The 18,339-nt window shown below is 44.4% G+C and overlaps 1 protein-coding gene across 5 annotated transcripts in view; it reads left to right on the top strand.

Moving 5' to 3' along the window:
* Positions 1-17,582, top strand: part of cadm2a (cell adhesion molecule 2a) — a 312,847-nt gene extending 295,265 nt beyond the window's left edge. For 3 of the 5 annotated variants that reach the window (XM_072701872.1, XM_023805316.2, XM_023805318.2), the window contains 4 exons: positions 450-628; positions 4,324-4,440; positions 13,874-13,996; positions 14,183-17,582. In XM_072701872.1, the coding sequence (XP_072557973.1) occupies positions 450-628; positions 4,324-4,440; positions 13,874-13,996; positions 14,183-14,301 (538 nt within the window). In that variant the 3' untranslated portion in view covers positions 14,302-17,582. The remainder of the gene's footprint in view (positions 1-449; positions 629-4,323; positions 4,441-13,873; positions 13,997-14,182) is intronic. The other 2 variants (XM_023805321.2, XM_023805323.2) reach the window with 1 other exon arrangement.
* Positions 17,583-18,339: the final 757 nt, after the last annotated feature.

The following is an 18,339-nucleotide window of genomic DNA, read 5'->3' as shown; positions in this document are numbered from 1 at the left end:
GTATAGAAAACATTGAACTTGTAAGACTTCCAAGCTTCACAATTGTCCACAATATTCCCAATTTATTTGATAATTCTCCCTTATCGCCACACCGTGGCACTTAAGTTTAAAGTTTAAAGTTTATTGTCATATGTACAAAGTACAGCGTACGGAGCACAATGAAATTCTTACTTGAAAACCCCTCCCTCACAGACAAAACATAATGCAGGTAGTTAAAACTTTGTGCAAAAAATTATGCACACATACTTGTATATTGTCCTGAATTGTCCTGCATGCCAACCAAGACAGATTCCTTGTATGTTTAGCATACTTGGCAAATAAAGATCTTTTGGTTTCTTTGAAATACTTTGAAATACTTTTTGCATTTTATCTAATATCTGTATCTTGTTCTAGAGCACCGGTTACCTTTGACCCACCCTCACTCATTTTTGAACACGTCCATGTCTTAGACCTGACCCAGTCCTCTGGACGAAGGATGGGAGCGAACTGCCTGACATCGACCGCATGATCGTGGAGGGCCGTGAACTGACCATCACGTCCTTGAACAAAACGGACAACGGCACGTACCGCTGCGAGGCCAGCAACCACCTGGGCACCAGCAGCGCCGAGTATGTGCTCTACGTGTACGGTACGTTCTTCACAGCCATGACAGGGATGGCGGGGGGGGGGTGCATCACCTGCCAGTCTTATATACCTTCTAGAGAACTTTCTGGAGCTCCACAAGATTCTGATCAAGGCTGAGAGGTTCCAAACCACCCATCGCTAGCAAGTCGTCTTCCCACTCGCATGCTATCTTAGCGGTATTCCTTCCTTTGGTGGCTTTTGTTGGCATATAAGCTCATGGGGAAGCAAAAGGAAGCAGTATTTAATGGTACGGACAATGGGCGGCCGCAAGATAAGTTAATCCAGGGACAGCAGTGGAGACAAGGGATAAAGAGACTCACTGTCAAAGGAGACAAATCGCCCAGGGCTACAGATAGCATCCGTTACGGGGCAGCTAAAGACGGCCAAAAGGGATGGATCAAAATAAGGCCAGATTAAGGAGTTTAAGGACGAAGGAGCTGGATGGAGAGAAAGGGGTTTGTCTGTGAGCGAAAGAGCCAGGGTAACAAACAGGAGAGATTATTTGCATCGAGAGCTCAGGCAGGAAGCTTCTTAACGGTAGACAGGTCTCATGTTCGCCCTGTTTTTTTGGTTTTATTTTTTCTGTAATACTCTTAAAGTCAGTAAAAGAGCATTTGACCTGCCCCCCCCCCTCCCCCTGAGTGGTGGAAGCAATTTTTGTCTCGCCTTGGGAATCAGGAAGAGAGCAGTCTGCACTTGGGGCTGCCATTTCAGGAGTTTTATGCGTCTCTAATTGAGTGGTGTCAGGCTGCGCCAAGGGCAGAGGAATGAAAGGATCCCCTTGTCTGAGGAAAAGGCCACCCCCCCCCCCCCACCAAACCCCCAGCCTGGGCCAAGCTGGGCCAAACAGCTAGCAGCCAGATACACGACGGCAGCTTCACCGCCAACTTCCACTTTCACTTTCATTATTACTTTGGCGGCTTATGTATTTATTTGTAGATTGTATTTACAAACATGGCAGGTGTAGTTCTGGTTACAGCAGTGGCGGCTACATTGCTGATAAAGCCCTTGCGTTTAATGACTTTCGCTTTTGATACAGAAGCACAGAAGTCATAGAATCTAAATAAATCTTTGCCATAATTAAAAATTTGGATCAATACTGAACCCTGAGAGTTTACAACAATCCTGTTGTGCTGTGGCAGTTGTGCCCCACCCCTAAAAAACCAGAAGGTCCAAATGTAGATTATTATATCTTTTTTAAAAAAAATAATAACACCCCCTTCAACCTCACTGCTCTTAACAAGCGTCTTTATTAAAAATCTGTCTACCACTAACAATTAATGGCCACCATGAAAGTATGCATAATAAAAGTTACTGCCTCCTATTACAGCATAATTGCCCACAATGCACTTCAAACGCACCTTGAGGCTCCCTTAGAAATTAGAGGCTTTGTAAAATTCATGATTAAACTGATAATTGCCTCAAACACCCACGCAGCATAGGGTATTCTTACTTTGCATGATGTCACACCTCAGGGGTTGTGGGAGTAGGTCTCCCTCAGCAAGGTCTGTGCTTAGGATTACATGCATCTTCTGAGTTTCGTCCATTTAGCCTAAAAACATACTGATCAGCTGAAGCGGGTCCATGGGGTGGGTTCAGCCCTGCCCCTCGCTGCAACAGACCCCCGGATTACCGTAGGAGCTGTAGAGAACTTCTAGGAAATTGCCAAATATGTACAGTACCAGTCAAGAGTCTGAACACACCTGGTTTCAGTGCTTTTGTCTCTGTTTAAGCTACGTTATTCACCTTATAGTAAAATGCTGAGGTAATACATGCCAAATACTGCAGTAACCAAGAGAAGTGTTCAACATCTCAACATCTTCTCAAATTTTAGGCTCCTCAAAATACCGCCCTTTGACTTTGATGGCAGCATTGCATACAGTACCAGTCAGGTCTGGACACAGCTAATCGAATGGTATCAACTGGTAGTTGTGTAGCATATGAAGGTCTCACAAAATTACTCTTCTAAAGAACAAGGACTGTCAAAAGCTCCATTCAGGCCCAGTACGTCCACTTCAGAGAATCCCGATTCGGCACCAGGCCCCAGAACAGACTGGACATCTTCTCACAGGTATAGCAGATGAAGAGGCGAGGAGAGATGGCAGAGGGCTGAAATCTGGGGAACTCAGACACGTGAATGAATAAGGGCCTCATTAGCTGCAGCGGGAACGGTGGAAGCGCATTTGGCTGAGGTGAACAGATATTCATCAAAGCCAGAGGACGTGTTAACTGAGTCCGTCCCGGCGATGAACCTAATTCGCTAATGACACGAGCGCTGAAAGGCAATAAATGTCACCTGAAGTTGTGTGCCGGGCAATTTATCACCATTTTCAATTTTAATTCTAATTTGGTAAATGTAGCCGGGCTGGAGCCGGCATGACGACGGGGAGATACATGATAAAACGCACTGGGCGACGGCGGGGGCTGATGGATGGTGCCGTGGAATTACACCTGGGACCTCGGCCTCATCCGTTAATGCGGCATCCCGCAAATGGATGTTTAATGGCCACGCACCCCCAGCAACAACCCCCCCTGCCCCCCCCCCCCACACTCCATGGCGGTGCCTGCCGCTCCCCTGAGGCAGGTGTGCACTGCAAGGCCACAAAGTCCACATCCCACTCACATCCACACATGAGAGCTTCTCCCGCTTTCCATTTTTGGTCCACCTGCGCTGGTTTCATTAAGTGCTCAGCTTCCAGCATTAATTAACAAAGAAAAAAAACACACATTTAAAGTACATAGCTTCTCCAAAGCTGATGAAAATGTCAGGCCAGCGTAGTAACAAGGGTAACAGAAGGCCTTAATGATGTTGATTCCATAAAACTGACAAATTTCCGTGTGTAGAAAGGTAATTAAGTGTCGCAGAGTGAAAATACACTGCATGAATTCATTATTCCCCCCTTCAGTGACAGAACCCACACCCTCCCTTCATTGCCGATTATCTCACATTTTAACACTTTGCCGACGTTTTACGATGCCATCTTACATTGTTTCTTACTGTTTTTTTTTTTCTTAAAAGAAAGCTACTGTAATTTCCATTAATTTCCTTCTGCTTGATCCCAGAAGACACATCTGACAGTTTAGCATTTCTGGCCATTTCTGGCACAAGTTATGACTTTTCAGGCGGAAACAGGAACCCGCTTTTGCGAGAAACTCATTGGGGGTGCAACATTTGAGCATTAATTGTGCAAAATGTTGAGAGCGGAATATTGATATACCATCTGGCCAGCCGCTGCTTGCTGTGTTATTTTTAGCTTTAGTGATTGAGCCACATTCAGTTATTCCTGAAAGATGAGAACAGGTGATGTATGTCTACTGTCCTGTACTATATACTCCATCACCCTCATGCAGCTACCTAACCACCTAACAACACCATGCTGTGTATATCTGTTTTCAGAAGGCAAGTACACTGAATTTTAATGCTGTTGTTTGTATGTTTATTGATTTTTTTTTGTGCATTTTAACTGAAATTAGGATGCTGGATATTTTGGGTAAACCGTGACATAACTTTTTGTTCACCGTTATTTTACTTTACATTATGGCATGTCTCATTGTTACCTTTCACCTCACCAGTGAAAAGCAACTCCCATTTATTCCATTTTCATTTTTCAGTATTTCCCCCTTGTGTTACTTTTGTCTGTGTTTTATTTTTATTTTGTTTTTTTGTCTGTTTTCTGTTGTGTATGTCCCATCTGCCAGATGTCCCCACTACAATGCCGCCATCCTCAGCACCCCCCACCCAAACCACCAACTCAGACACCACTGCTTGCTTAGATACCCACGCCAACAAACCTGCAGCTACTGGCATTGTGCGAGGTAGGGCACCATGTCATCGCCAGTCTGTCTCACTTTCCCCCCTTTTCCTCTGAGGTACAGCACCACCCCACAGTCCCTTTTCCTCTGAGGTACAGCACCACCACACAGTCCAGTCTCACTTGTCCCCTTTCCCTCTGAGGTACAGCACCACCCAACATTCCTGTCTCACCTTCCTTCCCCCTCTGAGGTACAGCACCACCCGACATTCCTGTCTCACCTTCCTTCCCCCTCTGAGGTACAGCACCACCCAACATTCCTGTCTTACCTTCCTTCCCCCTCTGAGGTACAGCACCACCCGACATTCCTGTCTCACCTTCCTTCCCCTCTGAGGTACAGCACCACCCGACATTCCTGTCTCACCTTCCTTCCCCCTCTGAGGTACAGCACCACCCGACATTCCTGTCTCACCTTCCTTCCCCCTCTGAGGTACAGCACCACCCGACATTCCTGTCTCACCTTCCTTCCCCCTCTGAGGTACAGTACCAACCTGTGTACCTGTCTCCCTCCCCTGGAGCTCTGCCCTACATCCATCTGCTAGTTTTCTAGAAAGATGCCTTTAAACTAGGCTGCACTAGTGCTTCTCTCAGCTCCCTAACTCAGTTCTAGTCATCTAATTTCCTTCAGCCTGTCTTCAATGACAAGATAAATCTTGAATGTGGTTTCTTTCTAAATAAGCCCTGTTTCTTGTGCCTGGAAAAGAGTACACCTGCTCGTCTACATTCTCTCTCTCTCTTTCACGTTCTTCCAGTTTTTTTTTTTACTTGACAGCATTTGGCAAGAATTTTCCCAAGTGGGGTTTTTATATTGAACAGTTTTTTTGTGATTTCAGATTCCTCACACATTCCGCATGTGCCCTATTCACACTACTCTGAACTTAAGAATTGTACTTTAACATCGTATTCCAACCCTGGCCATCGAGGTAGGTATGAAAGTGCCCCATCCCCCTCAGCACAGTATCCTCCCCCCAGCAGAGGCAGGGCTGATTCTAGGATTTTCTAAGGTGGGGGTCAAAAGAAGGGCCATAACTGAAACAGAGGGGTCAATCTTATCGTTAGCCGTTGTTATGTTTTCAATTGATGAGTGACAGGGGAGGAGGCAACCTGGGGACCAATCAGCTTTCAGCCGAGGCCAGTGCCCCTGTGGCTCCACCCCTAAGTAGAGGTGATGAGAAGGCAGCAGCATCAGTGACAACGAGCCACAAAACTATCAGGTCTTGTTTAACCAAAACCATGTGGACTGTGGTGAAACAAACAACTCAAATGAACATGGTTGTCATTTTGTCATTTTGAAAACCCAACATTAGCTGCCCTTGATGATGGTCAAATTACCCACAATGCATTTCACCCAGATCGCTGCTGGGGTGTGTCGATACCGGTAAACATTCGGCTATCAGCGGGCCATGCTGCCCAGTGCGCGAGCCGACGGAAATTAGTCATAATTTCCCAGAAGCCCTGCAAAGGCTGACGAATGTCAATGGAACACGCCCCCTTTTTGTAGATCCCCAGAGTGCATTTTCATGGCTTGCAGATTAGCTGTGACCTTAGCAGGCTGAAAGACTGGACGAGGCACCAGGGTTTCTTAGCACTTTCAAATATTTATGATTCTCCTTTCATAAGTGGCACATATCCGCCTTAGACCTTTTGGCCATTCCACCTAGAGAATAATTTCCTTTTAAGGGATGGTGATTAGTTACGCCTTACTTAAAAAAAGATAGAGGAGAGAAAACTTTTTTCCCCCAAACCTTCTGTAAAGTCAGCCCTGCCTTAAAAAAGGACAACATGGAGGAACCCTGCAGAGAACTGGAGGCTGGGAACAAAAAAACGACTATGGCGGCTGAATGGCGTTATCCAGAGAAGTTTGTGTCATTTCCAAGGACTTCGCTTGGCTTCTTTAATCTCATCTTCTGTAAATGAGGGATTGCAGAGAAAAACACTTGAGAGAAACATTAGGAAAACAGTTTGGCTTTGAAGTCGGCATCAGGGAAAGGTTTGCTGCCCTGTTGGGGTGTCAGCCCATCCACAGTGCTCATGCACAGTGTAAACGGCTTGCGTTATAAGGAGAGGGAGAATTTTGCGCAGGCGGTTTGATCTTAATTCGCAGAGGAAGCATTGAGAGCATGTTCTGGGACCTGTTGAGGACGTGGCTTGATGTGACTTCTCAGTTTCCTCAAACTTGCCGTGACTCAATGTACATCATCACTCGGACCGAGTAACTAGCAGCGGAAGAGTGATGGATGGATCGGGGCCCAGCGGGGGCTGCCGTTTCAGAAATGGAAATTGAAGCTGGATCGTGAGCATTCTGAAGCTGTGACCTGCCTTGTCTGCACTTCACAGTGCCGGTTCTGGACACCGGCGTTGATAGCTCACACACCAGTGGGGTGGAGCGTGTTTAATCACAGATCACCACAGTCAGCGTGAGGCTACCAGTTAAACTGAAGAGTCCAAACTGGTTGTCAGGTTGTCTTTTCGGATGGCTTTGGAATTTTGTTCCTAGCATCATCCTCTACATCCCCCCTCCACATCGTCAACATCTGGGGGTCTGCTTTTGCCAAGAAAAGCTAAGGCATTACAGCTGCTGCTGATCAGGTGCCACCAGGACCTTTTGGGCGTGGCCTACAGCTGGGTTCCTCCCCATGGGGACCCAGAGACTCAACTGCACCAGTAAACATCACACTCTTCATTTTTCTCATGCTTTTCTGCATCATCCACGTTCCATAGGCCCTGCTGCCCCTGACATCATACTTTGCTTTACTCTAAAAAAGTTGCCAGTGAGGTCATCACAGAGACCATTGGCTATATGGCGAGCACTGCAGAACAGCAGGCTCTTCGGTATGTCTCAGACCTTCCCAGTGAGAGGCAGACCATTCCCGGGTCAATGCAGTGAGCAGGGGCGTGGCTACAGGGGGGCATGGGGGGGCAGCGTCTACCTAAATGGACCACCTACAAGTCAACTACATGTACCGTTGCCACCCGCCAGATATAACTTCGTATTGTATGTATCTTTGTACGATTATTTTCTTTGTAGAAGTACCTCTCCCCTGGCCTACATTGTTTTACTTTCACGTCATGGTCAGACTGCCTCCTTGGTGCCCCCCCAGCCTACCCCCCCCCCCCAACCCTGAGACCGACCCTGTAGCTATGCCCGCCTCCGTCCACTGCACCCAGCTGAGCCATGTCCTGTGTCCTGACAGGGTCAAGAAAGAGGAGGTGAAGCTCTAGAGAACATTCCTGACCACATTCTTACAGGATAATCGATCGAATGGCCAGACAGAGTACAGTGCATTTATCAGTCCTGTTTAGCCATCAATGGCTGTCGGACGCAATGTCCCTCTGTAAAGGTACATAATTCCAGCTCTTCCCTCCCTGGGGGTGGGGGGGGGCAAGTTCTGAGAACGCATCCGCCCGTCTGAAGGCAAAAGCGCAGAAGGAATTAAAATGTAATGCAAAATTCCCCTTACTTAGTCACGGGATTCAGTTATTGATGATCTGTCACATTAAGTCGCCTTTACGGAAGAGTTATGGGAACAATTTAAAATAAAGCACAAGACAAAAAAAATCATTAACTTCCAGAGAGGAATATGAATTACACCTAATAGCCTCTCTATTCATTAAATTTCAATGGCAAGAGAAACTTTAAGTAATCTTTTGGAAACAGGCTGCCGAATGTTCTGATTCCCCCCAAACACAATTCGTCCCCCTCCTTGATCTCCCTTCTCCAACAACATTGTGCTGGATGTCCCCGAGGGTGATCACAGTCCCTTTTGCAGTTAAATCATCGTCACTGCTGTGCACGGTGCAGACACCTCCCGATATCCCGAACTCATCAGGCTGCTGTTTAAAATTAATTAAATTAAGGGATATTAAACTGTCCTAAACCTTTGCATTAGCTCAGTGTTTCCCTTAAACTGTACAAACAATATATATATATATGGCGTGTTTTTGGCCATGAAAGGCATAGTCTGAAGTGTTGTCATCCCAGAATCTGATCCTGCCTGGCTGGGGGAGCAGGCCGGCTGATACGCACCCTGTCTGGCTGGGGGAGCAGGCCGGCTGATACGCACCCTGTCTGGCTGGGGGAGCAGGCCGGCTGATACGCACCCTGTCTGGCTGGGGGAGCAGGCCGGCTGATACGCACCCTGTCTGGCTGGGGGAGCAGGCCGGCTGATACGCACGGCGCATCTCGGTGCAACTGGCTCCGGACGATTCCAAGTCCCTGCCATAAATCTCCCTTTTTCTCTCAGCAATGCTTCCCTGCGCGTCCAAATCTTCCGTCCCCTTGGGGCACCATGGCAGGTTCAGAGGCGCTCCCCCTGCAAGGTGTGCCACTCACTGACTGGGGTGGGGGGCCTCACAGAAGGGCAGCTCCATGACGGGGTACCTCAGCGTCTCCAGGGCCTCACAGAAGGGCAGCTCCATGACGGGGTACCTCAGCGTCTCCAGGGCCTCACAGAAGGGCAGCTCCATGACGGGGTACCTCAGCGTCTCCAGGGCCTCACAGAAGGGCAGCTCCATGACGGGGTACCTCAGCGTCTCCAGGGCTTCACCGTATTTATGATCGAAAAGAATAGAGTTGTCAAGACCACATCAAACTGCGATGAAAATAACGCTGGAATCCTTTTAAAATGAGTGGCGGCTATTGATCTGCAGTCACTGCTCCCTCATTGGAAATGCAACCGCAGAGGGAAGTACCATTCCATGGACATTTCATTAAGTGGGCCAGGGATTCCACAAAAGCTGAATGACAGCGTGGCAAAGTGACCTGACAACGTTCTCCGTCTTGAAAATCCCTTCGACTTCTTGGGGTCGTTCGAAATAAACCCTGCAAAAGGTTCCGCCCCGAACTCCTTCAAAAGCTATCACCGTTACCTCGGAACTGCACGCCCACCAGTCTTTGAACCGTTTTTAACTTAGCCAACCAGACTTTTTGCCTCCATTGATCACAGAACAGGCACACTGACACATTTGCGCAGAGACATTAGTGAGGCGACTAGGTAACACAAATTTCACTCCCCAGGAAATGCCGTTGGTCTGTCGTCAACCCAAGAATGCAAACTCCCATTGTGGCTCTGGGATCACCCTAGTAAATGGATGACCATGACCAAACCTTAGCCTTGCCATGACACCTACTGCCACCAGTGGGAAGGCACTGGCCTTGCTGTCCTCCTGCTGCTTGACATATATGCAGGCTGAGGTCTTAATTACCTAATTCGAGCTCTCCCTTGAACTAATATCTTCCTCATTAGGACTAATTTTCCATCTCGTTGCACTTAGTTTTGGAATGAATAATTCCAAAACGGGTCAGTTATGTTCTTTCTTTTGTTTGGCAACGCTTTACATTAACTGCACCTTCATAATGCATTAACACAACATTCATAAGCAGCATGCAAGTATACCTTAACATCCTAACATACCTTAACAACTTCAATATACATTAAAAACATACATTATACGATAATAACAAACGTTCTATGAATGCTTTATAAAGGTGTACTGAATGTTCTATGAATGCAAGATGAATGCATCATGAAGGTGCATTTAATGTAAAGTGTTATCTTAATCACACACATATATATATATATATGTATATTTATCATTACTGAAATGTGACCTAATTGAGCATAAAGTACTTCATAGTGCATATAAACTGGTCTGGAAGCAGTTTTCTCAGGGCCAGCTCTAGCTACAGGCGGAATAGGAAGCTGCCTTGGGCCCCCAAATTACCTGCATTACAGAGGAAATGAAATGATCATCAGTTTTCTTAGTGGGGGGGCTTCCCAAGAAAAGCTCTGCCTAGGGTCCCTGAAAAGGTAGAGTCGACACTGTTTATTCTATTTAAAAATCTTCATTTGATACTCCCTCTCCTTCATCCTATTTCCATTATTTATGGGCAAATGTTGTGTCTTACATTTTAATTGGCTACATCAAAGTGTTTATGTTAAAGTTGGTCACATGAGTATTGGCCCATATGTTATGACTCCAGGCCATACATATGCAGTGCCATCTTCTCACAACAGGAGCTCAGTACGTCTGCAATGAAGGTGGCCCAGTTTGGTGGCCATCCTTCAACCCGCATAATCGTCATCATCGACACCATCCTGTCTGAATCTAAAACCTACCACGAGAGTTCACAAAACCAAAATCAGACCTGTTGGCAAAGGAGATGTGCACGGTGACCGATCATGGCCATTTTGTCGTACAAGAACAACCACATTAGTATGGAGGACTGAAGATGGAGGATAGGGGATTGGGGAACGCCCGTATTAAAAAGAGATCTTTTTGTGCATTCTCCAACATCAAATCATACAGAGAGAAAATGTCCCTGGCCTTATTAAAAGGTAATGTGCTTCGAAGCACACCAAGAAAGATGTATCATTCTCCCCCCACCGCTCTGCTGAACCTCCATCTCCTCCGAGACGGCCCTGATGTATTCTGTCAATTTGTGCCTGATGAAAACGTCCACGTATTAAACCTTCATATTTCCCCGAGAATCAGCCAGACCCAAAGCAGCCACAGAGAGTAATGAAATACTCTCTCTTATTCATATGATTTTAAATTTTTTATTTTTTTTTGGGTGGGGGTGGACTGGAGGAATTAGCTTTCTCACCCTTGTTATCCATTGTTTGACTCAAGTGTAGCCAATGCCAATAGATTTACCCAAGGGGGCTTTTTTGAGGTGGCCCCCACTTTTTACAAGAAGGTTATAAATAGCCCCAGCTGTAGATATCCAATTACGAGAACAGTGGAGCGTGTTCCCGGTGAAATCCGACATAAAGAGTAGGATCGTGAAAATATTAATATCAAGCAGATGCAACTTCTGCCTGAAACCTTTGATGGATCACAATTGCTGCTCCTTTGGATTCGCCCGCATTCCTCCCCGTTGTTTTTCCTCCACCACATTATCTGTTTGTTTATAGAGATTTATTATGAAACATAAGCCTTTTGATTAAGCTGGGACTTCACTCGCCCAGCCAACTGATAACTATCTGCTGCGAATGTTACAGCAGCCCTCGCGCTAATACAATAACTACTTTAAAAAAAGCACAAAGCTTAATTCGCAATAACAACCTTGTTATTGTGGGCTTTTAACAGATTAGAGCTGGTGGAAACGTTGCCTACACAGGCAGACTGGAAAGGCAAACAGCCGTTTTTGGTACCCCATTACGTAGACGAACCACTTTCAGTCCGTTTTTGAAATTATCGGTGGTTTTAAATTACACTCTGGCCTTGAGCTTATTGAGGCTACGCCGCTTGATATGGTAATTATAGGCACTGATCAAAATGCACAAATGGTACAAAGCGTGCCGATGAAACGGAAACCGTCTTGGATGCAGGAAATGCCGTGGATCATGAGGCGGTGAGTAAGATCAGGGGTAGGTAATAAACTGACCCAGGCCAACAAAATAAATGACAGAAGGAAGGACGGTACAGCTGGTGTTCTCATAGAAAGATCTGGGAAACAAAATAAAATGCAAGCATCCAGGCACCAGTAAAACACCACCGTGTTTTAAGAGCGGCCAGTGATGGGAGGAAAAGAGCAAAGATCGATAGATAGATAGATAGATAGATAGATAGATAGATAGATAGATAGATAGATAGATAGATAGATAGATAGATAGATAGATAGATAGATACATACATAGATAGATGGGAAACCATCAAAAATGGACTGCATTTATATAGCGCTTTTCTACTCCTACGAGTACTCAAAGCGCTTCACAAACAAGATTATGGCATTGGGTTTCAGGGACAACGGTAACCTGGTGATAAGGATCTGGTTAGATGAGAATGCCCCCCAGTGTCCACACGACCTGGGAACTGACTTCAGGTAGTGATTTGGTTGATCCTGAGCTTGGATTCCCTTTGCCATGGTGTTAGCAAGCTGTTCAAGTATCATTTTGGCTCATTCAACAGCTTAGAAAAGTCAGGGGCAGAGTATAAGAGAATAAGGAAAAATACTCCACTCCTCTGCATCCCAGCCAGGTAAACCTCTTTTAACCACCTGAGTGGTCTATCACCACTCGTGTGCAGTGGAACAGTATTGAAGAACTTTGTTTTTGCAATTCCTCTGGTGACAGGTGGACAGCACTGCCATATTTACAGCCGCAGGCCAGAGTTGCTCCCATTTTGGCAGCTGTGGTCTCGCCACACCTCGCAGACAGAATGTTTCCACGCAGCGACTTCGAGTACTAACTTCCTGTTTTCTCTGACATGAGCCGAACCCAAAGTTCGAAGCTGTGTAGAGCAGTGGCTCGCAAGCTGACGCCGGGCTCAACCGTATGCTAAAGGCTGCAAGAAAAACAGCCACCATCCCCAGAAATGCCAAGCTCACGCCACGGCACCTTCCGCACTCCTACAACGGACTCTTGGCAGAGCCTAACGTGTCTCACAGTTAAAAGAGAAGCAGTATGGGAAGCAAAATTCCGCAGAACACTTTGTTCACAGTTGCGTTGCTAGGAGTCACACGCATTCACTCCTACAGGAAATTCATTTCCATAAAGGGGAGTAAGAGAAAGCACCCTGGTACGCTTCACAGAGGCCCCGTAGGAGTGAGTGGGGTGGGGGCTACCAAAGGGCAACATCCATGCTGCATCCATCCGTCCCTGTAACGTCCCATATCCCTGTGACCTAGCCGAAGGCTGAGCAATGTAAATAGCTTAGCTAGGGCCAACCTTATCATCAGCCAATGATGTGTTTTGAATCGGTGTGTGAAAGAGGAGGCGGCACTCAGAGGGCCAATCAGCTTTCAGCTAGGGCCCATGCCCCTACCCCATGGCTGGGGCTATTAGAAAAAGTCAGCAACTCAAATATCCCCCTCCCAGGTCCTTGAGACCTTCAGATTATAATAATTCCATTCCTTGCCTCCGACACATTTAATGATTTATGCATTTTTTTCTATGGCCGTCTTAGCTTGAAACCCAGGAACTTCAAGAGACTGGTAAATAATTCTCATCTCCTTCTCCAAATTTATTTTCTTAGTGTGTATGTGATTTTTTTTTTTATCCCCGTCAGTTCCAGCTGTCTTCTGCTCTCTCGTGTAAAGCGTCTTCATAGCCCCTTTGGCCTTCCGCTTCTCTCACATTATAAATGGCACATGTACAGCGCAGTGGGCAGCTCTGTTGTCTCACACCTCGGGGTTGCGGTCTTTATGTTCTGCCCGTGCTGTACGAGTTTCCTCCCACAGACATAAAGAGAGCCAAACAAAGGTCTCTAAATTTCTCAAAATGTAGGATCATGTATCTGTGTTGTCACATCCAAAGTTTACCCCAACCTTGTGCCCTTTGTGCCCAAAGACCCAAAACCTTTATCAGGATATGTAGTTAAAAAATATAGGGATGGACATGTGTCAGATGTAAACCGTGGGAAGTGACAAAGTAGCATTACTATATATAGCTCTTCATCTCTTATTATCTCTATCTCCCCCTCCATCTCTGTAGATCCCAATGCCTTGGAACAGAGAGGACCAGACCATGCGCTGATCGGAGGGGTGGTCGCCGTGGTCGTCTTTGTCACCTTATGTTTAATAATTGTGCTGGGACGATACCTGGCGAGGCATAAAGGTACGACCTCAAAAAAAGAAACTCATAAAATATTAGTCAAAGGAATAATTAATGCACTAATAAAACTACAAATGCATGTTGTATTCAAATGATAATTAGCATTTAATCACGGCATCAAATTGTCTGGCACAAATATTTATGACACGCACCCCTTCTCTCTCTCTCTCCGTGGATTGGGCCGGACAGGAACGTACCTAACGAACGAGGCCAAAGGAGCGGATGACGCACCCGATGCAGACACAGCCATCATCAATGCCGACGGCAATCATGCACACGCAGAAGAAAAGAAGGAGTACTTCATTTAGACTGGTCCCCCTGCCTCCCTCCTGTCGATCTGCGTAGGAAAGCCCGCATTCAGCTCAAGAGTCCCCTGTCCCCCTCACTTTTGCCCTTTCCGTTAATTCATTCTCTCCGACCTGCGTCTTCTCAAATGGCCAGTTTTTACGAGCAGCTAACTGCTGAAGACATCAATCTTTTTCTATCCACGCTATATCTGTTCAAAAATCCCCAACCTACAAGAATGTGTCGGGGCCATTCGAAATATGCCCAAATCTCCCCAGCTCACCAGCCACACCCCAATTTTGTGGGCCATAAATTTTACAGTGCCTAAATATACAGACATCCATTGAAAATTCAGTCAATGCCTTCATTTATGTGAGTGATGTAACCCGATGATAATCACTATTGTGTTGATCAGAGAAGTGAAGAAGACTCATATGGTTAGAGCTATCCTCTCGTTAACTGAACCCACTTTTATTTTAACTAGATTACATATTTAATAACATTGTTCCTCCCCGAGCTGTTTTAATAGGAAAAGAGTTACGTGTATATAGATTACAACATGGAAATCAATTTTAGTCCCACAACTTTGAGGCAACACTTGCTAAAAGGATAAAAACAAAAAGACATAGTATTATAGGATGTAAAGCTTAAGGCTTGCTGGTATAAAAATAAGGATCTGTTTGACCTGAGACTACAGTGATTAAGACAGCAGATTCATCATAAAACCTGAGGGGTAACATGTAATTCAGCAGGCGATGGAGGCAATTGTACAATTTTAAGTAAGCCAGTAAGTATGAAAGGCCACCATTTGCACCATAATCTTTTGTCTTACTCTTGTTGTTTTGTCTGTATATTCCTGCACTGTTTAGCCTATTCACCACTGACATATGATGTTCTCTTACCACTGATGGGACAGTGACTTGAATAGTGGTCTAAAAATCAGTCAGCGATTTACCGCAGGCGGACATGGAGGTTCAAAAGGAACTCATCCTTTTGACATTTCTATTAACTGCATGGCAGATGGGCGGAGTTGCCTTCCTTCCTGGAAGCCAATAGTGATGGCTAAATGAAGCTTCATGAACCATTTGCTGTATTTTTTGACTGCACTAGATGGTGGTCTTTGCTTACTTGTGGCATTGTTCGAGTCCTTTTTTTTAATGGAGACCGCCATCTAGTGGAGGTCAGAAAATACTGCAAGTGGTTCATGACGCTTCATTTGACCATCACTAGTGGACACGTAGTTTGACCTAAATCGAACGCATTTAGAAGGTGAGTTCATAAAGTGGATTATCGCATAGAATGAGAACGAGGGGAAAAAAACAAGCACTTGCAGCAACTCTAAGAGAACATTGTATGTTAGTTGGTACAGATCCCCCCCACCCCCACATCGTTTGATAATAAAATAAATAAATTCCAAAAAAAAAAATAAACAAAGAAGCACAAATACTATGGGAAAAAACAGCATCACTTTGCAAACCAATGGACTGACTCAGGATTCCAAGATGAGTCTAATTTAGGAATTAGGCCGTTCGAACCCGTGGACGCAAATTGGCTCCCCAGCTCACTCCAGTCAAAACATACCATCAAGCTGTATATCAAACATAGTAAACAGGACAAAGTCTTTTTAAAGATGCATCTGAAAACTGTCTTTTGTTTATACGACAAATAAGCTCCCTTGTCAATACAGCTGTATATTATGTCTGCTGAATGTGGGTTAGTGAAAATTGTTGTTAGATTTTGGAACCCCTCATACCTTAAAAATTTGTATATTAGCCAATTTATCTATTGAAAATAATCTACAGATCTTTTCAATTTGTCATTTGTCACTGCTTATATTAAATAAGAAATATGACAAACGTGTTTTCTTTCAGCGCAAGGCATGTATATACTGTGTAAGTACTAAACTTTGGTAATACATATTTGTTAATTTTTTTTTCCCTCCAAGCTTTCATTTCAATTTATTTAATTTCAGATTATTTCATTCGGCATCGCTAGTTGGAATAAAAATGTTGGTCTCTTAACATCTTTGGAGAGTGCGATTCACCTGCTGTTTGTGTGCTCTGTGCGGATAGCATGGTTGTAGAAGCATAATCCTGTAGAGGAGTCAACACAAACACCCGGAGAACACAGCCGGTGAGCTCTCAACAGTGTTTTCTGAGAATTTAGCGGTTCTTGGCCACCACCGTCACGGCCGTGGCTTCCTCGCGCATGCCGTGGTGAAATGCTGCATCACTGTGTTTCCTGTGAAATGCAGACAGGTTAAAAACCTATTAGTCACCGAAGAGATCAAATGGAAAAACTGTTGAATCATTCGTGGTTTTTTTTTTCCTTTAAATGATGTTATATATTATATACTGGTATAAGTCCATGTACATTTTCCACTAGTTGGCCATAACACAGGATTGGGGGGTGCTGGAAACCAGTTGCCGTGAAGGGAAATGTTGTGTAAAGAAAGGTGATATAAATATTGGTGAGAAGGTTATGCTGGTAGGGTGACCTAGGCCTCAGTAAGCTGCAGCAGCGTTATTGGCGTTGCGCTTGCAAGTTCCAACCAGCAAGAGGGTCCATCGTTTGATCTTAGAGGACTTCTTTAAATCGACTTCTTGACACAAAAATCCACGGCTGTTACAAAGCTAAGGTACAGAGACCAACATATTTTGAGCTTTTGATTTCCAGCCCCGCTATCCATGTGTCCATGTATCATTCTAGGTGTATCCATTTCTATCACATGCACTCTGATTGAAGATGGTACAAGGTTACCTTGTGTTGAGAGGGTCTATGTATGTAGCTTGTTCAGGACCTGTAAGAGTATCGGTTTGCTGGTTTCGCAATGAAGTCCAGAAGTCTTACCTAAATGTAATCTACTTCAAATCGAAGTCATTCATGAAAAATGTACCAGAATAAATCAAGCAGCTTCAATATAACAATCACCGCAATTGCCTTTGTGTCTTCAAAAATGTCAACAATGTTTTGAGCTGTAGGTCCCCTTATGGTGTACCTGAAGAGCTTACATGAAAAGGAGTCCAAACATGTTAATACAGTATTTTTACTTCTTAAAGCATGCTCCAGCTTTTTTTTAACTGAGTCATTTTATATTTACTTATTTTCTGTTGATTTAAGGATTTTTTTTACAGTTTTTTGTTAATTTGTTTTACTTTAATTTGCTATTTTCGTTTTGGAATGTTTGACTTGTGTGTATTTTCAGTGTTGAACTGTCTTATTTCCAAAGCTTTGAAAACAGCACTTGTAAAAAAAAAAAAAAAGGAAATGGCAAAGGTATAGAGTAAAGAGTGCGCAAAAGTGACCAGATATCCTGTCCTGTGTTATGCGTTTTCAGGGCTGGGTCTGTTTCGGAAAGTTAATAACGACAATGCAAATATTCCAAGTACATGTGTTTAAGCAAAATATAAAGACAACCAAAAGACAATGGGCCTCATTCACCAACCATTCTTAAGAAGAATTTTCTTCGTAAAACCCACTTACGCAGTTTTCATGAAGATTCTGACGTTTACCAATGTTTTCGTATTTGGGATTTCTTCGCAGGTAAGAGCAGAAACTACGCATACTCAAGTGCACACTTACACACATTGAGTATTGACAAGTTTGTGCAAAATAATTGCTTATTGCGTGTTCTTCAATTCTACTGTTGTATTGAATTCTAGGTTTTAAATTACAAAAAATATTTTGGCCATGTATAATATTTAAAAATAATTATTTAATAATAACAATTGTAATGATCAATTATTTTATAATAATTAAACAATAAGTATTAAAATATTACAATGAGTAACAGCATCCCATGCATTTTTGTGCTTTGTGCTTCTATTTGTCTTTATATATCTTAATCCACTATAGATGCTATTAAATATAGCGAGTTTTTAAACTAAAGTTTCTCCTAATATTTGGAGTCCTGTGCACAACCATCTTAAGATTTTTGTTTGGGCATTCTTAACTTCTCGGTCAACTTTCCTTCTTAATTCTGTGGGTGATTTCTGAGTGAGCTTACGGCACCGCAGTCTCATCCCCTTTCATGGGGACCGGCGGGGCGTTTACCTCTGCTA

Source organism: Paramormyrops kingsleyae, chromosome 18 (assembly GCF_048594095.1).
Source record: "Paramormyrops kingsleyae isolate MSU_618 chromosome 18, PKINGS_0.4, whole genome shotgun sequence".
Lineage (NCBI taxonomy): Eukaryota > Metazoa > Chordata > Actinopteri > Osteoglossiformes > Mormyridae > Paramormyrops > Paramormyrops kingsleyae.
Note: the sequence above shows the minus strand (reverse complement) of the source record. Positions and strands in the feature narration are given on the sequence as shown.